Raw genomic sequence first — 26,276 nt, forward strand, 5'->3', positions numbered from 1 at the left:
TGAAAAAGCGTTCAGGGGTAGCCCCTTCGTCAGTTCAGCTGGTGTTTAAAACATACAAGCTATTGGTGGGTCCCAAAAGGGTTAATGATTAGATCTGTTTGCCTGTGGAGTGCGGGTCAGCCAGGGCAGGAGAAGTTCTTAGAATCGCCCATGTAAATATACATTGCAAATAATGGGTTGAGTTTTGTGCATCTCACAAAAGGACAAATGTTGCACAATTTCCCCCCCACCCCCACCCCACCCCCCCGTGTAAATACGGCCTCAACGGAGGAGAAAAACAAAAATGAGAAAGTCCATGATGTGTAGCGCATGCTAAAAATACAGGTTGTGAAAACCGCGAGGCCTTAGCTGCATTATGTGTTCTGTGGTGAAGGACCAATAAGAAGGAGCCAAAGTTACTTGTGATATTAAAATAATTTATTTTCAGCTGTACAAGTTGGGAAATTGGTGACACCGCGAAATACAGGAACCGACATGGTCATAAATTACAAGAAATGCCAGGGATTACATACAACTGAGGGGTGGGGAAGACTCCGCGGGGTCCTCAGCAGCAGCTCCTAGGAACAGTTAGGGCTCACTAAGACGAATGGATTTAGCCTGCGTATCACGCACATGTTTTACTTTACGTGCTTAATACACAGCAAATACACGTGTGATACTGGGGTGTAATACGCTCAAAATAGGACATGCTGCAAGTTTTTTCAGATGCCTCTGAAAACCGCAGGCCTGAGCGGCCCAATGTAAGTCAATGGGCTTTACTCTGTGTATTATGTGTGCAATACGCTCGTGTGAGTGAGCCCCAACACTTCATCCTTAGTGTCACAGTGATAAGGCCCATGAGCTTTCTCCCTCCATGTCATCCAAGCATTAAGACTACAACCAAGACACAAATCCAAGAAGGGTTACTCAAGACAACTAACAAGCAGATGTAGTAGAGCTGAGTGTGTCACACAGTAATCCTAGACATTATATATAAAAGCGTAATCATTTTGTAATACGAAACTCTACATATTTCTAATAGACTTTGTTTAAACTACCATTTTCAAAACTGCAGCTTGTTGTTAGTGAATGCAAATGTATAAGAACATCCGGAGGCTGTAAGATGTATGTGGCAATGCTCTGTGAGGCATTTACACCAGGAGCATAAATATTTGCTAGTTTACTATAATATAGAAGTCTGGGCTGTTTAGCTCACAGAGCATTGTCTACACTGGATACAATTGTATCCGCTTCTCAGCTGAGAGCAGGACTAGCTATGTACAATGTATCAGTCTGGAGTCCGGGCTGTTTAGCTCACAGAGCATTGTCTACACTGGATACAATTGTATCCGCTTCTCAGCTGAGAGCAGGACTAGCTATGTACAATGTATCAGTCTGGAGTCCGGGCTGTTTAGCTCACAGAGCATTGTCTACACTGGATACAATTGTATCCGCTTCTCAGCTGAGAGCAGGACTAGCTATGTACAATGTATCAGTCTGGAGTCCGGGCTGTTTAACTCACAGAGCATTGTCTAGACTGTGAGAATTGTATCCACTTCTCAGCTGAGAGCAGGACTAGCTGTGTACAATGTATCCGTCTGGAGTCCGAGTTGTTTAGCTCAGAGTATTGTCTACACTGGATACAATTGTATCCACTTCTCAGCTGAGAGCAGGACTAGCTATGTACAATGTATCCGTCTGGAGTCCGAGTTGTTTAGCTCACAGAGCATTGTCTACACTGCATACAATTGTATTCACTTCTCAGCTGAGAACAGGACTAGCTATGTACAATGTATCAGTCTGGAGTCCGAGTTGTTTAGCTCAGAGTATTGTCTACACTGGATACAATTGTATCCACTTCTCAGCTGAGAGCAGGACTATATACAATGTATCAGTCTGGAGTCCGGGCTGTTTAGCTCACAGAGCATTGTCTACACTGGATACAATTGTAGCAAGTGAAGGTGTGAACAGCAGGATTTTGACCTCTGAAAACCTTCTTGACATGCATTCACTGACAAGAAGAGGAGATCTTATGGCATAACTTTTCATGATTAATGACCAGTGGCTGTTGAATGAAATTCATCTTTTCTAGATATGTGAACAGGTTATCTGTGACAAAAACTGGTGCCCTTTCTTTAGGAAAATCTGATCAGCGAGTGTCCGACTCCTGGCGCCCCCACTGATCAGCTGACTGAAGGAGATGCACATTTAGGTAAAAGTCTTTATGTAGCCCTAGGCTTAAGAAGTTTGTCTGGTTACAGGCCATCCCGCTTCAATAGGAGCTCCTGTATGAAAATAATCAACTGAGATATACTTACTCGTCCGCCGCAATCCAGCGCTGCAGCCCCGCTGTGGTCCCGGCGTTTGCTGTGAAAGCTGTCACTGAAAATCAGGTGACCGCTGCCACTTCACATTCCTGAACGCCCGGCATCATGGCGGTCAGTATGTGAGCACCGACAGCTTGAGAACGAGCGGTCACCTGATTTCTTGTGACATAATCTGGCACAACAAACGCCGAGACCAGAGCGGGGCTGCAGCGCATGGTAAGTAGAGTTCAGTTTATTATTTTCATACCGGAGGCCCCACTGATGCAAGGTTGTCAGTCTGGTAACCGGACAACCCCTTTAATATGTAACTGTGCTTACTAAACTTTTGGCATGTCATAAAAAGCTGTAAAAATTTTGAAACACTGAGGGTTGGGGGGCCGAGACCCCCATTGATCACTAGAAAGAGCCAGTTGAAGTGTTCGTCCGAGCACCGTCACCACTTGTGCTAGCTGAAGCCAGGCTCAACAGAAAGTCTATGGGGCGGTCTCCAGCTAGCGAGCGACAGCGCTTAGATAAGCACTTCAACGGACTCAGAAGGCAGAGCGGCTCCAGTGGTCAAAACTTTTGACATGTCCCTATGACAGGTCAAAGGTTTTTAGAAAGCACAGTTACACTAAGTATTTCCCACAGTTTTGTGTCTACAGATCCTATGCAAAGCCTTTTGTCTCCATGGTAACAGACAACATGTAGTCAGATCCTGTAGTCTTACTTCTTCCATCTGACCCGTGTTAGTAAGAAGTGGAGGTCAGGTAGAAGGGAGTATGACTGCAGGGTCAGACTACACAGGGTTTGTTTGTTGTCTGTAATCCCTGAAATACACATTGCTCTGCATTGGAGCTGCAGACTCAAAATGGTAGGAAATGTTTAATTATTGCAAAATACCTTAAGTTCTCATTTTAGAAGCATTAAGACAAAAAAAATAAAAATAAAATGGACACAACCTTTGAAGAGAGGCAATACATTTTAGGCCTCCCTATGTGCTCTTATTTCAGGCGATGTGGGAAACAAATTGCGGCACGTCCTATCTTTGGGGGTGCCCTCACATGATATCACCCATCGCTTTCAATAGGACAGGCGGCAGCATCACACAATGTGCTAGGTGCACGCCGTGCGATGTGATGTGATGCGAGATCTTCCTATTCAAAACAATGAGAGACACTCCACGGTCCTCCACTGTTGCTAACCACCGCGGGGGAATCGCTACTTCCCCGAAGTGATGCGAGGAGGTTTTGATATTAAAACGCCTAGCATCCGCTGGGAAATCGCATGTTGGTGAGCGCCAGCAGAATAGTGAGTGCAGCTCTGGAGTATAATACAGGATGTACCTCAGAATCAGGACAGGATTAATAATGTATATACACAATGACTGAACTTTTGAGATGATGTCTACACAAACTACCAAATGGCGCTCCTCACAGCTGGACTTACCCGTTAAAGTGACTCTGAATGGTAGAGTCACTTAAAGCATCCGCTGGTGGATTCTAATGGGAATCTTCTATTTCACTACCGGACAGAGCTGAGCAGTACTGATTATTATTGTGTGGAGAGGCTGGTGCACATGTTGCCATATAGCGGTACATAGACACTAGCAGGGAAGCGCGTTTGCAGGCACACAGTAGGACGTTTGATGAACTGGATGGTTTCCAATGTAGATGGTGTGGAGTGGAGTTCTCACTAGTTTCTAGCATTGGCTTAGCATCAATGACATTATGCTGAAAAACACAGGAAGGCAACTGTGATAAATGCCATGCATCCACGGATGGACTGGAGCTTGTGCGGTAGTTTAGTCTTGTGCTCGGCCTGCAGTAATCACTCCGCAGAGTTCCTCTAATTTTAGGTCATTTATTTTTCCGCTTGTCCTTTTTAGATTTTGTCGCGGCTGCGTTTGTGGGGGGGTTACTGACGGCCAGAGCGTGTCCCGTGTTCTTGAGGTGTGTAAATAGTTTGTTGCGTGTAGAAAACTCCGTGGCGCAGGTGTTACACTTCAGGGATAGTTCTGTCTGCTGTGAGAAAAGAAGCCGTGTTACACGTATGAACTGCGAATTTTATAACACTGCTTTAAAATTATAAGGTCAATTAGAGAGGGACACATACACCATGTCATAAGACTGTGGGGTCTGCGAGTTAGGACCACTGATAAAAAAAATTGTAGCCCCTTCTTACTGATAACCCTTATGTCTATGATATGTGACCCGTTCACTTTTGTGTGTACTTCCCCTTTAAAAGGAAACCTTTTGAATTGCACCCATTATACAATCAAGTACTTTTAAGGGCTTTTCCAGGCAATTTTTATTGATGACCTGTCTACTTCATCAATAGTTGACCGGCTGAGAACCACCATTAAGGACCCTGGCCACTCAGCCGTCACCAGTGGTTGGCGCTGGTAATTGCAGGCGTAGCCTTCATGGGTTTTAATGGGAGCTGCACCGGCAATAACAAAGGGATCAGTACAATCTGCTTCTGCTCTGTACCCCAGTGTGTGGCGGCGCTAGAACATCTGATCAGTCGGTGTCCAGAGCCGCAGATCCAAGTAAATCAACTATTGATTGACTTGTCAGGAAAGCCTAATAATCCATGTAAATGCACCTTACAAAGGAACCGGTCATCACGTTTGGGCCTCATAAGACAACGTTATGGGGCTAAAACATGTTGGGATGGGAGGGCGAGGTTTGAAACTTATCGGGTCTCTCATCCCAGCGCTGCGTCACAGCGACGTTGCCATGCGAGCACACAGTGTAACTTGTTTCAGCCGGCTGTGTGTGTGCTCTCCCATTCAGCTCTATGGCAGAGCTCACACTCCGTGGTGGAACAAGGGATGCAGCGAGTATCAAACACCACTCCCCGTCCTGTTCTGTCAAGTTTGAGTCCCATAACATAATATATGTTATGGGACTCAACATAAATATGGGTCATCAATATCAGACGGCTGCTTGGGATTCCCCACCCATCAGCTATTTGAAGAGGTCACGGCGCTCACGTCACGTTCAGATGGCCTGAGAGCAGCTCAGTCCTATTCAAGCGAATGGTACCGAGCTGCTATACCAGACCCAGCCACTAGGAATTATATACGGTAGCGCTATGCCTGGTAAGCACTGAAGTGGTGAGCGCCGTGGCCATTCTGCTCGAGACTCCTATCAATCGGATATTGGTGACCTATCCCTGAGACAAAAAAAAAAAAAAACATCAATATTAGGGTCCTGGAAACCCCCCTTAACGCTCCAATTTACTTTTACTACTATCTTCACCATTTTGAAAATCCCCAGTGAGTTGGACCATTCTTGGTAACACTGAGAGACTGAAAACAAACAGATTTAATAGCTTTAAGGCTGCAGAACAAGTCACATGGTCAAAGATCACAGCGTCCTGCAACTTGGCAACTTAGAAAATTGAACGTAATCATACAAAAATCCAGCCGGCTTCTATCTCTGTTAACTGTTGTGATAACTTGTGACTCCCATAACGACCGCATTCATCTCCATCATCGACGATGTAGCCGTGCGGCACATCACACGGGGAAAGACTGCAGTCAGAAATCACCATGCAGCTCTAGCAACATAGTTGAAAATTTGTTACTTGTTCCCAAATTAAAAACTCCTGTGAGCCCCATACAAGGCGCTCCTGTCCCGAGTACTACAAAGGCATCAGTACACGTAAAATGTAGTCAAAGCAGTTCAGTCTCTGTGCAACTGTAACGAACCCTCAGCTGTGAGAAGTATTATATCTCAATGTGTTTTAAGCCTCTGGATGTAGACAATAGTATTCCCATTCACTGACTGCAGAGATTCTCAAAATGGTGACAAATTGAAGCTACGAAAAACTGATGTCCGTTCAAATGCCGATTTGATCTTTCGGTAAGGCTGTAATTTACTGACTTTCTCCAGCGAATGCTAAACCTGCGCTCGTTTGTTTTATAACACTTTGTCAATTGGTTTTAGAAACCTCATGTTACTACATTGCACTGCCGTTTGTGGCAAATTGCTGCAGCAAGTTAATCCAGTGTGAACATGCTCTTAAGAAGGGGGTCGAGCCAAGATCACAACCCCTGTTCATAGGTCTTACTATGACATATGAACAACAGAGCAGGGTCCCTACCTCGGGACCCTGCTTTAGGACCCCAAATGGAGTGCAGCCTAGTACTGCAGGAGGAGTTCTCACTCACTTCAATGAGAACAATACCTGCAATACCAAACCTGGCCAGCAGTAGGAACAGAGCCGTTTGTTTCCTGCAGAAATCAGCTCAATGCATGGACCGGACGAACAGCTGATCAGCGGCAATCCTGAGTGGAAGACCCCGATAATCTACTATTGATGTCCTATCCTTTAGATAAGCCATCAATAGTTTAGAACTGGATGACTCCTTTAAGTATCTCCGGAGAAGCTGTTCTAAGCAGCATTTAATTTGTAAGACATCAAAAAGTTATTTTACCTCCTCTGGATTTTCTTCTGCTGCTGCCATCTTGGCAGCTTTCTTTAAGTCTTTTGCCTTCTTCCCCTTCAGCTTTGTTGTTCTAAAAAAAAAACACAAAAAAAAAAAGATTCTACTGTAGAGGTGCAACCAGCAGATTCCAGCAGTGATGACCCGATTAACAAGGTGTCTGGTTTAAAAAACATTGTTAAATACGCCATGATGGAATTCCAGAGTTACAGGGGCAACACAGCCAACATAGGAACACCCCTAATTACGATTTAGCTGGGATGATGAAAATCGCTGACCCTGGTTGTACAATGCTATTCCTGCAGCTCTCATTAAAGAGTACCTGCATGTTCACATCGGAGCACGCATGTTCCGTCGATCATTTTTGGACCATCCCAGCAGCTGAAGACAGCCCGACATAGTGATATATAAGCTCCATATGGAACTATATCGAGGTGCCTTCAGCTGCTGGGAGGAGCCGTATACAGCCGACAGAGCATGAGTGCTCCTATGTGAAAGGGCAGGTATTCTTTCAATTCTGTGGGATTACAGAAGCAACAGAGTACAGGGCGCTTGGCTATTTCCGTCCTCTGATCGCTGCATTCAGTGTGGCCCTGACTCAAGATGAGTGCAGGTCCCAGAGGTGGTACCACCATCTATCAGACTTTTATGGCTATGCCGTGAAAATGTCAGATAGGAATAGACCTTTGAATAGATGGAGGTCCTGTCCAGGACCATTATACATTATAAAGATGATCTCTTGCTCTGGAGGACCGGGCCGGTCCTGCATTATACAGATAACCCATATTTGCAATGAAAGCCAAGTAGTTTTTTATTTTTCCTGCGGGGGCACTGCAGGGAAATCGAACACTTGATGTCAGGTTTTCCTACAGATTGCTGGGGGTCCTAGTGGCAGGATACGGTGACCTGCTCACTATCAGGGATTCCCAAAGTAGAACCCCCTCCCCCATATCATCTTAATGCACTAAGCGGAGCATTACTAGAATGACGTGACTTACGGTTTCCCTTCATGAGCTGGCGTTTCCGCTGTTGTAGTGTCGGTTGTATCTGGTGCAGGGTCGTTTTGCTGTTCTGTTACACTATCTAGCTCTGCTTCGTTCATTGTGGGTTCAGCTGCTGGACTGGCTTCTTTATCGATCTCCACCATGAAGCTGTCCTCAGACGTCTGCTAGCAGAAAGAGAAAGATATTCTAACTTCCCCACAAGCTACTTGTTGTTGACTCTGTGTCAAGTCATAGGGACAAAGTTAAAGGGACTCTCCAGCTTAACGCAAAATCTATAATAAAACATTCCTAATAAACAGGGTTTCAATTTCTCTCTCTTAAAAAGGAGCGATTTGAGTTTCCTCGGGTAGGCAGTTAGTACATGACCAATCGCTCAAGATCCCTGAGGATCAGGCGTTATCTGGTCTGCTGTCAGGATGGATGGAGCCAGAAGCAGAAAGCTCCATACATAGTGCAGCACACTGGGTTGGTATTGCATTGAAACCAATGGAGCTGTGCTTGCACTACCAACCTGGGCCATTGCATCACGGACAGAGCTGTCAGCTTCTGGTTCCATCCACACTGATAGTGGGATGGGTAAGAGCTAATCACTGGTGGCCCTGTGTGGCAGACCCCCCCGACGATCAACTACTGATGACCTATCTGGATAATGGATCATCAGTAGTTCAAGACCCAGACAACCCCTTTAAGATCTAATTATTCAAGAAAGCTTCACCAAAAATTCACATGATAAACCAACTAGAACACAAGATGGGGGACTGACTAACGGGCGTAACAAAACCGCTTCAGTTTCACATTAGCATTAGAGATGAGCAAACGTACTCGGTAAGGCCGATTTCGCAATCGAGCACCGCGATTTTCGAGTACTTCACTACTCGGGTGAAAAGTACTCGGGGGCGCTGTGGGTGAGCGGGGGGTTGCAGAGGGAGAGAGAGAGAGCTCCCACCTGTTCCACGCTGCTACCCCCCGCTCCACCACGCCCCGCCCCCCCCGGCAACCCCCCGAATCTTTTCACCCGAGTAGTTAAGTACTCGAAAATCGCGGTGCTCGATTGCGAAATCGGCCTTACCGAGTACGTTCACTCATCTCTAATTAGCAGCAAAGTAGGGGAGGTTTTGGCCTTAGGGTGCGTTCACGTGTCACTAATTTCCTGTGAATTTTAGAGCAGATTTCGCCCCTTCAACTTGAATTCAATTAAAAGGGTGAAATCTGCCGCAGATCCGCAACAAAATCTGCAGCAGATCCTCAACATGTGAACAAGCCATAAAGATCAGCAGCACAACCTTCTCTCCTGATAGTTTGCTACAATGTATCAGTCTGGAGTCCAGGCTGTTTACCTGACAGAGGATTGGCTAGACTGGATCCACTTGTATCTAAAAGGTACCTTTAAACCGGACGACTATCAGGCGCACAAGTGCCCAACAGCTGTCCCTCCGACTATGGCTTCTGCGCTTTCACAAAGGAGCGACAGTCCTTCAACACAATGCAGATGGAGTGGGCTGGAGATCGCATCCGACTGCCCGCCTCCATTCACTGCGGACAGCCAGTCGTTTATAGACGAATGATTGCCTGTTTGCCCTGGCCGACAGTTTTTCACAGAACTAAAAGCGGAATGACTGACAAGTGAGTGATTTGTTGCCTCACGCCGTCGGCAGCCGCTTGTACACAGGACAACTATCAACCAAAGTAGTAGTTGTCAGCAGTTATTGGGGCGATAATCACCCCCTGCAAAAGGTACCTTAACTCCTTGTATTAGGGGTGTATGAGCGATCAAGTGGAAAAAAAAGATCCATTAAAAAGTGATAGTTACAGATAAGGAAGCGGCGCAAAAGGAATCCGTTTTTATGATGCAACCAGAATTTGCATCACTTAGTCATCAGTTTTAATAATTTTGAAAAAAAAAACAGAGCCAATAAAACGGATGAGAGAACGCGGGCGTGAAGATAGGCTTCGCTCTAGTTCTACAGCTGCTCATGCACAGTGTGATTTAAGGGATCCGTTAACAGGAAGACCAAACAGAATAGTTTCCATTTGTGTCCATCCTCTACTAGTTACATTAAAAAAATATATAGAAGAAAGCTCTATTCCGTCCAGTTTCCGCTTTTGTGGACTGAAAAAAAAAAAATCCTGCACTTCAGTCTTATTTCCATAAAAGAAAAAAAAAAAAAAGAACAACACGGAAACCAGATAGAAAGGAAGCAAACTGAAAAAAAGTAAGTCCATGGGGATTTTTCTGCTCTTAGGGCAGAACAGAAAAATAGGAAACAAAACACAACCCTGAGCTCAGCCCTAGAGCGGTCAGAAGAAAGTGAGAACCCATCACCAGTCACTGAGTGCCATCAACCACGCCTGCCGTGCCCAGGGTGCTCACATAATACATTGGACACGGTTATTCACAGCAGTATAGCACTTACCTTACAAGATTTTTGCTTCTTTTTCTTCTGCTTTTTACTAAGCCTACAGGAAGAAAGAAAATATTAGGAGTGAAACATCATAGGTGGCTATATAAGTCTGTACACAGTGCGCTCCACCCTAGAGGTGCCTGTATAAATCTGTACACAGTGCACTCCCCCTTAGTACTGCCTGTATACAGTGAGCTCCCCCCTAGAGGTGCCTGTATAAATCTGTACACCGTGACCTTCCCCTAGTGGTGCCTGTATAAATCTGTATACAGTGAGCCCCCCCTAGGGGTGCCTGTGTAAATCTCCACACAGTGAGCTACCCCTTAGGGGTGCCTGTATAAATCTGTATACAGTGAGCTCCCCCCTAGAGGTGCCTGTATAAATCTGTATACAGTGAGCTCCCCCCTAGAGGTGCCTGTATAAATCTGTATACAGTGAGCTCCCCATAGGGGTGCCTGTATAAATCTGTATACAGTGAGCTCCCCCCTAGAGGTGCCTGTATAAATCTGTATACAGTGAGCTCCCCATAGGGGTGCCTGTATAAATCTGTATACAGTGCGCTCCCCCCTAGAGGTGCCTGTGTAAATCTGTATACAGTGAGCTCCTCCTAGTGTTGCCTGTATAAATCTGTATACAGTGCGCTCCCCCTAAGGGTGCCTGTGTAAATCTGTATACACTGAGCTTCCCCTAGGGGTCCCAGTGTACATCTGTATACAGCAAACTACTTTTAGGGGTGCCTGTATAACTCTGTATACAGTGAGCTCCCCCTAGTGGTGCCTGTATAACTCTGTATACAGTGAGCTCCCCCTAGTGGTGCCTGTATAACTCTGTATACAGTGAGCTCCCCCTAGTGGTGCCTGTATAACTCTGTATACAGTGAGCTCCCCCTAGTGGTGCCTGTATAACTCTGTATACAGTGAGCTCCCCCTAGTGGTGCCTGTATAACTCTGTATACAGTGAGCTCCCCCTAGTGGTGCCTGTATAACTCTGTATACAGTGAGCTCCCCCTAGTGGTGCCTGTATAACTCTGTATACAGTGAGCTCCCCCTAGTGGTGCCTGTATAACTCTGTATACAGTGAGCTCCCCCTAGTGGTGCCTGTATAACTCTGTATACAGTGAGCTCCCCCTAGTGGTGCCTGTATAACTCTGTATACAGTGAGCTCCCCCTAGTGGTGCCTGTATAACTCTGTATACAGTGAGCTCCCCCTAGTGGTGCCTGTATAACTCTGTATACAGTGAGCTCCCCCTAGTGGTGCCTGTATAACTCTGTATACAGTGAGCTCCCCCTAGTGGTGCCTGTATAACTCTGTATACAGTGAGCTCCACCTAGTGGTGCCTGTATAAATCTGTATACAGTGAGCTCCCCCTACGGATGCCTGTATAAATCTGTATACAGTGAGCTCCCCCTAGGGGTGCCTGTATAAATCTGTATACAGTGAGCTCCCCCTAGTGGTGCCTGTATAACTCTGTATACAGTGAGCTCCCCCTAGTGGTGCCTGTATAAATCTGTATACAGTGAGCTCCCCCTAGTGGTGCCTGTATAAATCTGTATACAGTGAGCTCCCCCTAGTGGTGCCTGTATAAATCTGTACACAGTGAGCTCCCCCTAGTGGTGCCTGTATAAATCTGTACACAGTGAGCTCCCCCTAGTGGTGCCTGTATAAATCTGTATACAGTGAGCTCCCCCTAGTGGTGCCTGTATAAGTCTGTATACAGTGAGCTACCCCTAGTGGTGCCTGTATAAATCTGTATACAGTGAGCTCCCCCTAGTGGTGGCCACCAGCAAGCAGAATTGTCTACTTTTACCCATTTCCAGCTTATAAAGCAGTGTCAGTGCTGTATTTACTTAGGTTTAGAGGTTTCCTCTAGTTCTTCCTCTTCCTCAGAAAGGATTGGATCTTCGCCATCCACTGCACTGCTCTCTTCTCCTACAGAGGTGCTGAACTCTTCCTCCTCCGCCTCTAGCTGCTGCCGCAGGAGAGCGACCGTCTCCCGGTGTTTTTTAGACTTCTCGTGATTCCGCATGCTGATTGATTTAAAACAAAACTATTTATTAGTTCCACCCACGCGCATTCATCTTACGGTATACTGGGAGGTTCCTGAAAGTAATTGCCCCCCAATAGCTCGTACACTCTTAAAGGAAGTGATCCATTAAGTGGGATCTGATGCTCTATGTGAATAAAGCCTCCTCTGCAGATCCCACATTGTTTACCATCCTATGGAGTTCAATAGGAATCTGCGCCATTTCCCTACAGCGCGGATTTCTCCAGAAGCAGATCTAAAACAGACGCTGCTGAAAAAAATGAATTGTCCATTCTTGGCCCGAGTTGTGTAGGGAATCCATATCAGAAAACGCACAAGCAGATCAGTCCCATCCGAGAACGGGGCTAATAACCAGTGTGATCAAACCCACAGTAAGACACGGAGACTTCCACTGAATCTGCCACAGACTATTCCAAGGCCATGGGCACAGTCACACAGCGGGCTCAGGTAGGGGTCTATGCCCATGGATGTGAACACAGATTTAGCCCTTTTCAGAGTGCACATCCATATGTAGATTTCCCAATGCGGATTTGGTGCACAACTCCTGCCAAGAAGCGGCCGGTCCTTTATTCCCTGCAGGTGGATTTCAAATCTGCTAAATATAATGTATCTTCCGAAAGTGCAGATTCCCCTTAAAATCACCTGACTTCATTACTAGTGATGAGCGAGCATTGCCCTTAGCGAGTACCTGCCCGCTCGAGAAAAAACGTTCGGGTGCCGGCGGCAGGCGGGGGGCAGCGGGGGGGAGCGGAGAGGAACGGAGGAGAGATCTCTCTCCCTCTCCCCCCCCCCCCCCCCCGCTCCCCCCTGCTGACTGCGGCTACTCACCGCTCCCTGCCCGCCGCCGGCACCCGAACCTTGTCTCTTGAGCGGGCAGGTACTCGCTAAGGGCAATGCTCGCTCATCTCTATTTATTACCATCATGGATAAACCAGTCGTTCATTACTTCTGCTCACATAACACAATCAGTAGTAATTTATCAGCAACTATGTTTTATCCAGGTTATCAATAAAGTCAAGTGATTTTAACCCCTTAGTGATGAATCCAGTTTGCGCCTTAATGACTAACCAATTCCATTCCAGGAGCCATAACTTTATTTTTATTTTGGTCGACTTAGCTGTATGAGGGATGTTGGATTTCATTTTTACGTGTTTGGGCTAATGCCCACAGATGGATTATCGCTGCGGAATTCACGGCCAGGCGCCTGCCACGAATTCCACAGCAATAGCCGTCCATAGACATGCTGTGTTAAAAGATTCTCCCCTGCCCACGAGCGGAAATCCACTGCAATTTTCTGCTTCCGGGGGAGAATCGCAGAATGTTCTATTCTATGTGACAAATCGCACAGACGGCTTCCATTGCAGTCAATGGAGTCTGTCCCGTGATATTCCGTACAGTGGAAGCATCGCTCGCCGCGTCTCTGGGGGGCACCGGGTCTGATTCTGTTGCGATATTTCGCAGTTGGAATTAGACCTGGACATGGGCAGGAGGCCTGAAGTGTGAAAAATAAATAATGTGATAACATTCCTCTCTGGGTCGGCAGGATTCCAGCGACACCACATTTATACAGTTCGCTACTTTTGTACACATGGCATTTTTTTTTTTTTTTTTAAAGATTTGCTTTAGTGTCGCCGCATTCCAAGAGCCAGAGCATTTTTATTTTTCCATTGACGAAGGACTGTTTTTTGCGGGATGAACTCTAGTCTTCACATATCTCATTATTGGGAACATATAACATTTTGATTGCTTTTTATTCCATCTTCCCATGAGGCAAGATTAACAAAATCTGCAATTCTGTCTTTTTTAAAATTTTTGATTCTTAACTGCATTCCCTGTGCAGTATAAATCTGTTATATTAATTCTGCAGGCCAGTGCGATTAAGGCAATGCCAAATTATATTTTTTATTAATACACACTAAAATACATATATTTTATTTTTTTTACTTTTTTGTGGGATGGGTTGTACTTTTTAGTGATACCATTTGTTGATCCATGTGATGGTTTTGATCACTTTCTGTTGTGTTTTTTGTAAGGCAAAATAAGCTATTTTTGCCAGGTTTATTTATTTTTTACATAGTAAAAATGGGGAAAGGTGGGGGTTTTGATTTTATTTTTAACTTTAGAAACTTTATTTTTGTCTCACTAGACGACTTGATTGTCAACATATTTGATCATTCTTCTAATACAGCGTTTCCCAACTGCAGTCCTCAGGGACCACCAACAGGTCATGTTTTCAGGATATCCTGTGCTAAGAACACCTGTGGCAATGTCTGAGGCACCGACAATAATTACATCACCTGTGCAATACTGAGGAAATCCTAAAAACATGACCTGTTGGCGGTCCCCGAGGACTGGAGTTGAGAAACACTGTTCTAATATACTGCTATACTTTAGTATAGTAGTGCATTATAAAGCCTGTGAGGCTCAGCCTATATTCAAGTTTCTGGGTGTCATAGCAACCCATTGGTACAATGATCATATCACAGGGGTCCGATGGGTGACAGAGGGAGCCCCCTCCCACTAAGCTTTTTACATGCCATGGTCACACTGACCGTGGTGTGCAAAGTGTTAAACATTGGGGCTTTGAGTTTTTTTTCGGTCCCCGCTGTTAGAGCAAGTGCCAGCTGATCACCATCTCCCCCTGGCACAGGAGACATGCGCCAGCGTGAAAAGAAAACACTGCAGAATCAAGCCCCTTAACGGTCGTTGTCAAGAGACGGGTGGGAAGTCGTTAAGGGGGTTAAGAAAAAGTTTCTGTGCTGGAAGATACGTTATAGTTATGGGGTCTAGTTATTTACTGACTTGGAGTCCATGCACCCTCCAACCTCCACACATGGTCAAAGGGTACTCTTGGAATTTGTCATATACAGGTGAGCTGGCTGAATTTGGTTCCTTTTCAAATCCGCACCATATAGGACTACTTCTCAACCTCAAAGTAAATCTGTACAGATTCACTATGAGATTAAAGAGATGCAGATCTGCAGTGGATTTATTGCTGAGTTTGAGCAGATTCCACATAGATTTCATGTCAAACCCAGCCTAGAAATCTTTGATGACTTAATTAAAGAGTTAATCATCTTCCTGTATTCCTAAGGATGAGGATTTGCTCATCCTAATGGACAGTAAACGTGTTCATTTCTGCATAGACACACTTTACTCACGCTTTTTCGGATTGGCACACTTTATCACATGCTGGACAATAAAGGTCGTTGTACAATAACTCTTCTTCTTCATCCCCCTCATCACTGGCTCGTCCTGTTGAGGGAAGAGAATAGAATAAGGTTACACAAGCTGTCAGTGTTCAGCCATCTGCAGGGTGCAGTGAAAAGATGGCAGCTGTGCAGCATGCCGACAGCTCATGCATGGAGCGTAGATCACCCAATGCCCACAGCAACCTGGATGAGCGAGGAGCTTGGGTGGTCCAGCCGGGAATCCTTCCATCCATATGACCGACAATCCAATATTGATTTGTTAAGAATCAGCATATGATCGTCAAGTCCATAGCAGACAAGAGAAGGCAGGAATCGGTTATAAACTGGTTCCATCTTTTCAGCAGTTTGCAGGAAATATTAAATCATATTAAAGCACGAACACTGAAATGTGTTGCTTCAGACTCAGGACCTGGGCTACAATAATGTGGGTGGTTTATAAAGGGTTAATTGAGCTGTATGGAGGACGACATCTGGAGTTGGTGCTTAGGATAGATCACGACCATTTGGTTTTTAGAGGACCATTAGTAAGTGTGCTGCCCTAGTGTTCCTGATAAGAGCTCTTCATACAATGGAGGAGCTTAAGGTCCTCTGGAGCGAGCCAATGATTGAGTATAAGCATTCATGAGAACACCTGATTATTGTCCCGTATACACTATGTTAACAAACGTATTGACCCCCCACTAATCTTGTGCTGTTAGGCAAAAAGGATCGGCAAATTGGATGTGTGCGCATTAGATATAAAAGGAGAGTATCATACATCACATCCCAGTATCTCTGTGGGTAGAAATACAGCGCGAAAAAAAAAAAAACTAAATCCTGATAGGGGTTTTCTATAGGCCACCAAAAGCAACAGAAGAAACTGAACTGAAACCTATTAAGGCAGATAGAAGAGGTGTCAAACCGCAATGACGTAATTATCATGGGGGGGCGTTACCAGGATATAATATGGGAAGACGAAACCTTCAAATCTCACAAGGGTGATAAGTACTTGAGAACAATTAAAGATAACTAGCTTACCCAACTTGTGCGGGAGCCAACGAGAGGGAGGGCCATTCTGGACTTATTATTAACTAACAAACCAGACAGAATCATGGGGGTGCAGGTTGAGGGACTAAATTAACAAATGGAATGAGAGGACTGGAATACCCAGAGAGGCTATCAAATCAGGATTACTTACCCTGGAAAAATGACGACTAAGTGGTGATCAAATAACTATGTATAAATACATGAGGGGACAATACAAGGATCTCTCGCATGATCTGTTTATACCCAGGACTGCGACGGTAACAAGAGGGCATCCGCTACGTCTAGAAGAAACCAGGTTTCATCACCAACACAGAAGAGGGTTCTTTACTGCAAGAGCAGCGAGACTGTGGAACTCTCTGCCTGAGGATGTGGTGATGGCAAAATCCATAGAGGAGTTTAAAAGAGGACTAGATGCCTTTCTAGAGTGGAAGGATATTACAGGATATAGACATTAGGTGATCAGCAGGTTGTTGATCCGGGTCTTACAGTCAGGTAAGAACTATCAGAGGTTGATCTAGGGATTACTCTGGCTGCCATTATGGAGTTAGGAAGGAATTTTTTTTCATCCAAATTAGCTAAATTGGCTCGTTGGGTTTTTTTCTTTCCTTTGGACCAACAAGAAGGGGGTTGAAACAGGCTGAACTACATGGACATTGTCTTCATTTGGCCTAACATACTATGTTACAGAAACCATCAGATGTCACCAGGTATAGAGCAGACAATGGAGTCTGGTGGTGGGATGTCACCAACCAAATCAGTAGGGGACATCGCAGCAGTTTTGCACATTCCAAAGTCCAGTGTTGGCCATGTTATTGGGATATGGAGACCATCCAATGTGTGCGGTGCTGCCACGTTCTGGGGGAACCTTGTAAATTGACAGAACACGGACAACGAAGCCTTGTAGGAGCTGTGAAGGCAACACACACACACACACACACACACACACACACACACACACACACAACATCTGCCCTCGCTCAGAAGGTCTCACAGGCCATTGGAACATCTATTAGCACCAGAACCATCCGTAGGGACCTGCATATGAAGGGTCACAATGGATGAGCAGCTGCACACATCACAGCAGTAAATGCACAGAGGCGCCTGCGATGGGGCTTGGAGCATCGGACTGTAAATGAGTGGAAGCGAGTGTTGTGTACAGAAGAATCACAGGACCCATCTTCCGATCGGATGGCCTCACTTGGGTGTGATGGCTGCCTGGAGAGCGCTTTCTACGTGACTGCATCGACCCAAAAGTGAAATTTGGAGAAGGTTCTGTTATGGGTGTGTGGGTGTGTGTGTATGTGTGTGTGTGTGTGTGTTCTGCTGGGAAGGACTCGGATTGGTTATAGTGAAGACCAACCTCAACACCAATGGGCACAGAGACATTGCGGACAATGTGCCATCACCTACCCTGTGGCAATATCTTGGTACAGCTCCGTGTCTCTGTCAACATGACCAACCACCATGTCCCACGGCACGCAGGGTTTGAGCTTGGTTAAAGAGCAGGACATCTGCAAAATTTATTGGACGGTCCAAAGTCCATATTTCAATCCCATTGAGCGTCTTTGCAACGAAATAGAATGCCAGATCCTTGAAGAAAGACCAATCCCATTGACTGGCACTAGTCACCAAACTCACATTGTGCCGCATCGCAAAAGCCTTAGAACTTCAGCCTGATCAATGTGCTCCTTACCATTCTGCTGTTCTTCTGTCTCCTCTTCATCTTCCTCCAAGCCATCGCCAAACTCCTTGTCGTACTGAGCCTCCATCTGCTGCAGCTCTTTCTCCAGCCCTGACATAGACATCCAGCTCTGCTCTTTGTACTGTTCAACCAGTCTGTAATATAAATCATTTACATCAATATACACGTATGTAAAATTCCGCTCTCATAGCGGTCTTATACTGGTTCAGCAGGTTGGTACAGTGCAGGCATCAGTCCTGTGTATATCCATGGCGCCAGTCAGATATAACATGCGTGTGCAGGAGGCAGCAGACAGGACACAACCATGGACTAACGGAGGAATAGAGATAAACGTGGTTGTTGCAACAATTTCCTTACCCTGTGTGTACTGGTATAGTATGGCCGCCTGGCTGTGGACGATCTTGTCAATAAAGTTAACCCCTTGAGACCAGGTCAATTTTGGCCTTCAGGACTAGAATATATATTTTTTTATTCCTCCGCTTTCCTTTTCAGTGGTAATAACTTATTTTTCATGTGATGTAGCTGCAGCTCCATTGAAATTGTATTCCCATCTTATAAAGCGATGACCTATCCTTAAGATATGCATTCTCTTATTACTGGTGGAGGTCTGACTTCTGGGACCACTGCCAATGCGGAGAATGAAGGTGAGCAGCACTGCATTCCCTTTATGGTTTTTCCCTGCACGGTGGAGGCCTCAGCTTCACGAGGAACTACAGCACAGCTCTATTCAAGTGTACGAAGACACATGGTGGTCGCAGTGCAAAACCTGGAAGGGGACATAGTGTTAAAACACCAGCGTGGCAGTTCCTTCACTTTCAGGATCGGTGGGAGTCCCAGTGATCATAACTCCACCGATCATGAGAGATGGCATATTCAAGATGAAAACAGATCTTTAAAGAGAACCTGTAATCATGTTTGAGCCCCATAAAATGTGTAGGCCGGGAGCAGATGAGGCGAGGTCGCCTCCACATGACTGCCACCACACTTACTTCGCATTCTGTAACTTCTGTTGCCTGCGCAGCACTTCCACTTTCTTGGCTTTCTCAGCATTTTGCTCTTCTACCAGTTTCCTGTGCGCTTGCACTCTCTTGTCTCTCTTCCTGACGAAGGCCACCAGCTCTCGGACTAGCTCGTTGCGCTCTTTGCGTGCCTTGTCCCGAGTTTTCTTGTTCTCCTTCTCCATGGCTCTCTTCTCCCAGCGGTTGGAGGCCTGCCTGGTGTCATACTCTTCTTTCCATGCAAAGTTCTTCACCGTACAGAAGCTCTGCCAGTAGGCGTAGAACGGGTGCACCACCTGCGGTCAGCCGCAAGAAGAGAAAGGTTATAATATTAGAAGATAACCCACCAAACCAATGGCCAGCCATCTTAAGAATCGACTCCTTGAGTCCGCCATGACTTCCACATAACAGTGGCTATAGATACCCCCTGTAAAGTTTTGTACGGGACGGTTCCTTAAGAACAGGATTAGAAAACACTGAGTGAAGAGTATTAGGTATATAGCAAGCGGGATGGAACGCAACAGCAGCACCGAGGCCTAGTGAGAACGGAATCATGTAAGGAGGGGGAAGACTGGGATTACTAAAAAGGACAATTGTCTGTGCTGATCTGAACGCTGGAATGAGCGTTATGACGGATGAAGTCTGTGAAGATGTTGGTATCTTTGGGCGCCTGCGTCCGTTTATCAGATATGGAGGCATCTGTTCTATAGGTCACGGTTCACATTCAGTGTTTTGCAGCACATGTTAATAAGCTTTACCGGGTAGGCTCAGTGTGATCTGTCCATATGCTTCATCCTATTACCAATATATGGAACCTTTTTATGCATGCGCTGGAGTGTTAGGACGCATTAAACCTGTGTGGATGTCGACATCTTTGTGTGCATGTGTACGAGTGAATGGAAACATGTGCCCGCTTTATGATCACATGCACACCTAGTGACTCCATGTAAAGTTGGCAAACATGAACGTGCGTTCCACTCATATGCTGCAAAGCTATGCATGCATATTGAAAAACCGCACGCTTGGCATTTACGATTGGCTTACTAGGGTGGTAGGTGGAGCTATATGCTATATAAGTCTGGTATGTTCTTATGACAGGGTAGCATCCATCATATCATCAGTGGGGATTAGTGGTTATGCACGCCCTCCATACTACGATTATCTCGATGACCCAGTCAACTATCTATGTGGAAGAAACGCGTTGGCTTGTATGCAGTGTTAGGGTTTTGTAGTGTTACATCAGGGTTAGCCTGTGTTGAGCGAGGGCGCTCTTGTCAGGGCGACCACAGGGACTTTTTTTTTTTTTTTTTTAAAGGGATAGGCTGATTAGAATTGAAAAATCATCTAGTCATGCGGTACCACGAGCATCAGTTTTAATCAACAAACCACGAGTACTGCAGCAATACCTGCTGTATAACCCCTGACTCTAAGACAACACACATATACAAGGGGTGCACAAAAATATGGAAACACTGTACAAAATGCATGGGATTTAACCATTAGCACTGAGCTACCCTTTTGACCCCCTGCTTGGCTGAGAGCTTTCCTGCCAAATTTGTGTTTACTTCACCTCTTGCCCTGCTCTGGGTGCTAAGATGGTAGCAGCTGGACTGGCTCAAACCCCTGGCCAATGGAACCTTGTTGCTCAGGCAGATGTTCACTTCTGCACCATATTACCTCCACTTATGTTACATGGGATTATAAATCATATTTCAATAAGACATGTAGAGACCAATTTTAAGGCATGCATTTCGTACAGTGTTTCCATATTTTTGTCCACCTCCTGTATATTATTGTGTGTATATATAGTGGGGTTACTAGTGATTTATAAATATTTCTAATAAAGCAGTATATTTTGAGGGGGTATCCAGTTGCAGTGATCAGTGCCTTGTTGTTGATCCCCGTCATTACATATCACTATTGCAGTGATATTAAGACTAGGAGAGGCGACTCTACTGTACGCCATGCTAGTTGTGTATGAGGGACCCCGTGTGAGGCAGCATATACCGTACCGTGTCATAGTCACTCTGCGAGTCTCCAAACGTCGGGTATTCCTCCTCGCCTTCATCGTTAATCTTACTTTCTTTTTCTTCCTTTACGACCAAGTCAAAGACGTGTCTGTAGACGGCGTAGAAACCCTGAAAGAGAAGAGCATTAGATACTCAGCAGGAGCGTAGCTTACACAGCTATGTAGAATATCACCACGGAAGGGACGCGGTCACGGCTAGTCACATATACTGCCTCTCTGCGTAGTCCACATCTGAAGACTTAGGCCCAATGGTCACAGACAGACTTGAATTGCGGCACCTGTGAGGAGGAACCACAGTTCAAGCCCCCATAGGGAAACAAGGGCGCCCGCAACTGAATTTGCAGACCTTTGGGTGCAGAAATACAATTGCAGCATGCTCCATTTCAGTGTGGATCCCGCCCGGACAGCTTCCATTGAAGTCAATGGAAGTCGACCGTTAGGCAGACTGTCCACAATTGACATTGTGAACGGGCGACGGATTCCAGGAAAAAGGAGGAGTTTGAAAAAAAAAACAAAAAAAAAAAAACCTCTACTCCGCATGTTACAGCCGCGTCAGCCAGCGCTTCCGCATACATCCGCAGTACAGAAAAAAGAAGACCTGAACCGGTAATCACTGTCCCCGGCCAGAGCTGGATTCTGCTGTGGGCACCGACCCGCCCGTGGGCATGAGCCCTTATTTTCTGGCTGCACAAGGTCAGTATAAAAGAAAACCGCATGTTCTCTTCTCGTCGGTTTTCATGGACAGGATTAGGATATGCGATATGCCGGGTCCATGGGAATCAGAGACACCCGGGCGGTCCGATGCAAACTGCGCTCCAGTTTCTCAGGCGCAACTCACTCCAGCCCAACTACTCAGCACTAAATGGGCTTTCCATCTTGGGCATTTACACCGTGTCCACAGGACATATAGTTAGATCATGGGGGTTGGTTCCGTACAACAAAGGCGTCAGCTGGCACCAATGCACAACAGCCGCAATCAGTATAAACATGGATTGCGGCTGTTAACCCTTCAGATGCCTCAATCAGTATTCTGAGGTCACAAATGACCCCCTGCGATGAGCTGCTGTTCGGTTGCCATGGCAGCTGCGGCCCCTTCTGAAAGCCCATAGGGCTGCCAAGACCGCTGTCTATCAGAAGGAAAAATGAGTTTACAAAAAAGTTCTACTAATTCGAAAATAAAAAGTAAAGAAATCAAAACAAAAACAAAACAAATATTCGGTATTGCTACGTCCATAAAAGCCCAATCTGTCAAAGTGATGCATTATTTATCGTGCATGGTGAAGGTCATCAGAAAAATACAGAACGCTTTTTTTTTTTTGTCAACCCTGCCTACAAAAAAAAAAAAAAAATGTAGTAAAAACCATCAAAAAGTCATATGCCCCCCAAAATGGTACCAACAGAAATTACGTGACAGCAAAAAAAGAGCCCCCATATAACTATGTTCATGGCGAAAGAATAAAGTTATGGCGGTCAGAAGATGGCGGCAGAATTTTATTTTTTTTCTTAAGATATATATATATTTTTTAAAATACTAACTACATTTGGTATCGCAGTAATCGTACTCACCCACGGAATAAAGTTATGTTGTTTGTGCCGCAATATGTACAGTGACCCCCAAAAGGTGGTTAAATATCGATTTTTTTTTCTCCATTTCACTCCACTTAGGAATTTTAAAAAGGTTTTTCAGTACATTATACGGTACCGCTGATAGATACAACTCGTCCCGCTTAACACAAGCCCACAGACAGCGATGGATAAAGAAAAGAGTTAGGATTTTTGGAAAGCGGGGAGGAAAAAATAAATAAATAATGGAAAAGACAAAAAAGCCCCCATCGTTAACTGATTAACGTCCAATCGCTTGGATTCCAGATGTTAAACCTGTACATCAGACAGAGGGAAATGCCGGCTGACCAAACAGAGCAGACAGATCCTTCATAAACCCCCAACACTCCAGAAACCTCTTCTTTATCCTAAAAACAATGTCCACGGGCGGATTTGAATTGCGGGACGATCCACAGTTTAAGCCGCCCACAGGGAAGCATGGGGCGTCCGCACCTCTATTAACACCTGCGGAGTTGATTTGCGGATGTCACACGCAAAAAGAAATCATGCTCCATTTTACTGCGGAATCCGCACGGATGGGCTCCATAGATCTCTATGGAAGCGAGCGATCCGCAATGCAGGTGGGGAGGATGGCAAAGGTAGTCATTCTGGGCTTCCCATTTGTTTTCTGAGCCCATTCTGATGACTGATGACTGATGAGGGTACCAGTGGTCAGACCCCCACCAGTCAGTCACTTACCCATCTAATAAAGATTATTATTATATTATTATTATTCTCTGGACATGTGATAAGCTTAAAGGGATTTTCCAGAACAAGGCTATTAATGAAATTATGTCATCAATATCAGATCGGTGGGGGTCCACCACTCAAGACCCTACTGATCAGTTGTTTGAAGAGGTTGCAGCCCTCAAGTTACTGCAGCTTCTTCTCTCGCCAGCAATGTCACATTCACATGGCCTATGAGCAGCTCAAGTGAATGCAACTGAGCTGCTATACCAGGCACAGCCACTATGAAATGTACAGTGCTGTGTCTGGCATGCAGTGAACAGGCAGAGGCGCTTACCCAGGTATCACAGTCTCTTCAAGCAGAGATCCAATATGGCGGACTCCCACAAATCTGATGACCAATCCTAAGAGTAGATTCTAGTCCCAGCTTTATGACGCATGGCAGTTACCTCTTCATCATCTCCATATCCGGAGTAACAGGTGACTGTGAAGTACTGGACCAGATCCAAGCTGTCATCCTGGTACTCCCCGTCCGCGCCTCCCTTCAGCAGGGCGTCTCGGTGGTTATCATACCTGGAGAGGAGCGGCATAAAGATCAGCGGTGATGAAGATACCACAACCTGCTGGACGGCTTTATTGTTCCAACTACATAATTATACAAGTGAGCGCCATTTACAGGGGTGCGGCGTAAATCACTTACCAAGCCCGTTCCTGGGGATCGCTGAGCACATCGTAGGCCGCCTGGATCAACTTAAACTGCTCCGCCGCCTCCTCTGCGTTGTCCAAGTTCTTATCTACAAGGGAAGGAGACTGAGCTCAGAACTGGGACAGATATGTACATGTCACACGGGGCCCGATCCAGCGGGCGCGGTGACTACCGGGGGGGATTTCACAAGCTGAGCTGCAATCAGATGATTAGCGCCAACAGGGGGCGACCATAGCAGACAGCAGTCATTCAAGTGCATGGTCAAGGACACCGCTCTTAGGGCTCACTCACATTGGTTTGACTCAGTCCTTGGAGCTAAGCAATGATGGAAGTGCTGGGTCCAGCAGAGGGCGCTGGTGGAACCCACTGAGGCCCCCTCCAGCTACCGTCAGGCATGATCCCGGATAAATAGCGTGGCGTGTAGAGCTATTTAGTCCTGGAGCGTCACAGAAATCAGCGATGAAGGTTCCTACTGGCGGGCCTGTACACACATGCCGGGGTCACACGTGGCGGAGTTGCCGCAGATTTTCTGTGCCGACTTTCCGCATGTAAAATTCGGCATGCATTTTTAAACCCGAGACCAAGCAGCAAAGTGGGCAAGATTCGCAAAAATCTCGTTCGCACGCTGCGGACAAGCCGCGCAGAAATGGACATGCGGCACAGAATTCAAATTCTCTCTATGTGAAGAGATTTCTGCAGCAGAACACAGGCGGAAAAGCTGCTTCAAACTTGCGCTAAATGGAACAAGTTTTGAAGGAGCCTTTCCGCTGCGGGTACTTGCGGAATTTCCGTGCGATTCTGCTATGGAAATTCCGCGAGGTTTCCGTCCCGTGGGAACCCAGCCAGTTCAAAACCAGAAATATTAGCCTATATTTGGCATCCGCTCGCCCCGCAGTGAATAGAGTCAATGACTGTAAATGGGTTTTCATTGATCCAGTCACACCGGCGTACGTCACGCACGCAAGAAAGATCGCAGCATGTTCTAGCTTATCGTGCGAAGACCCCTATGGTTCTCTATGGGTGCGAATGATACGCAACGTCAACGCAAGTACTGGCGGAACAGTTGCGGTTTTCACACACGCTGCTAGAACACACGCTAATTAATTTTTTTTTTTTTTTTTTTTTTAAAAGCAAAAACAGAAAAATCATTTTGGGCCGTTTTCCCTGCTTGCGGTTTTTTTTCTATACGATACTTATTCGCATAAACACATGAAAAAAAGTAAAACAAAAACAGCGCGTATTTCGGGGCGCATTACGCAGGTATTACATACCAATATCGGCCATGTTACATGTATGTTTGTTGTGTATTTTACGCCCAAAATATGCAGTATGAAAAAAAAACCAAACCCACATACACGATCGCACGCACAAACCTTTCGTAAAACGCTGCGCTACGTAAAAGTCCAAATTATTAGAACACCACAAAGTTTATGCCGCCCGTGCGAGGTCTAACACTACCGCCTTTAGTGGTGGTAATCTGTGGCGATCAGCGGCGCCACCTGCCACCCCCTCATATGTGACAATCTCCAGCGATACGTTCATCTTTATAGAGACGCCCATTTAAAGGGATTTCCATCAACAAAACTGCACCAAACAATAAACTGCGTGAACTGGTGAATTCCGCTCCAGTTCCCGTTGAGATCACATGACCACAGCAGCCACCGATTAACTTACAACGACCAGAATGTCAACGTGGTCACATGACACCAACATGGATGACACAAGACGGAGACATCACCGTAACCAGAGACAATATTAAAGGCCGGGAGCCCATTTTGGTGTTGATGTAGTTTAGGAAAGTATTAATTGGGGGACTTCAGCCTACTATATAATTACACTGAGACAGCGTGGGATGGAGTTCCCCTTTAAGGAATGCCCTGCGGCATGGAAGCCTCACCCGGGTGCCACTTGAGGGCCAGCTTCCTGTACGCCTTCTTCAGGTCATCGTCGTTACAGTCCCTGCGGACCCCCAGCTCCTCGTAGTGACACCGCATCCCTCTCACCACTTGCCGGCTAACCCCAGTACACACGTGGGCCTCTAACCCGGAAGTGGAAAGCCATAGTTCCGCCTTCCTGTAGTTACCACGGCAACCATTGCTGTATTCCTCCAGAATGCAGCGCGC

At 45.9% G+C, this 26,276-nt stretch overlaps 1 protein-coding gene across 3 annotated transcripts; it reads right to left on the minus strand.

The window, feature by feature from the left end:
- Window positions 1-395: 395 nt before the first annotated feature.
- On the minus strand, window positions 396-26,184 carry DNAJC21 (DnaJ heat shock protein family (Hsp40) member C21). Of its 3 annotated transcripts, none has more exons than XM_066602451.1 (12): window positions 26,051-26,184; window positions 24,148-24,241; window positions 23,897-24,020; window positions 21,142-21,267; window positions 19,121-19,425; window positions 18,123-18,265; window positions 15,353-15,446; window positions 11,995-12,174; window positions 10,160-10,202; window positions 7,740-7,906; window positions 6,733-6,814; window positions 396-4,309 (listed from the first exon to the last, which is right to left on the minus strand). In XM_066602451.1, exons 1-12 carry the CDS (start codon window positions 26,145-26,147, stop codon window positions 4,145-4,147), a joined length of 1,620 nt encoding a protein of 539 aa, XP_066458548.1. In that variant the 5' UTR covers window positions 26,148-26,184; the 3' UTR covers window positions 396-4,144. The 3 variants fall into 3 exon arrangements, with proteins under 3 accessions (XP_066458548.1, XP_066458549.1, XP_066458547.1); XM_066602452.1 differs by having other exon boundaries at window positions 396-4,306; window positions 7,740-7,909; XM_066602450.1 differs by having other exon boundaries at window positions 7,740-7,909.
- Between the last annotated feature and the right edge of the window lie 92 nt (window positions 26,185-26,276).

Source organism: Eleutherodactylus coqui, chromosome 5 (genome assembly GCF_035609145.1).
Source record: "Eleutherodactylus coqui strain aEleCoq1 chromosome 5, aEleCoq1.hap1, whole genome shotgun sequence".
NCBI classification, from domain to species: Eukaryota; Metazoa; Chordata; class Amphibia; order Anura; family Eleutherodactylidae; genus Eleutherodactylus; species Eleutherodactylus coqui.

Bases quoted from the DNA above. Each gene is read 5' to 3' on its own strand.
- DNAJC21 (XM_066602450.1), bottom strand. From the start codon at position 26,147: ATGCGGTGTCACTACGAGGAGCTGGGGGTCCGCAGGGACTGTAACGAC. The intron at 24,242-26,050 runs GTGAGGCTTCCA...CTTCCCTTGTAG, and splicing joins GGCCCTCAAGTGGCACCCGG to ATAAGAACTTGGACAACGCA. The intron at 10,203-11,994 runs GTAAATACAGCA...TTCTTCCTGTAG, and splicing joins GAGGAAACCTCTAAACCTAA to GCTTAGTAAAAAGCAGAAGA.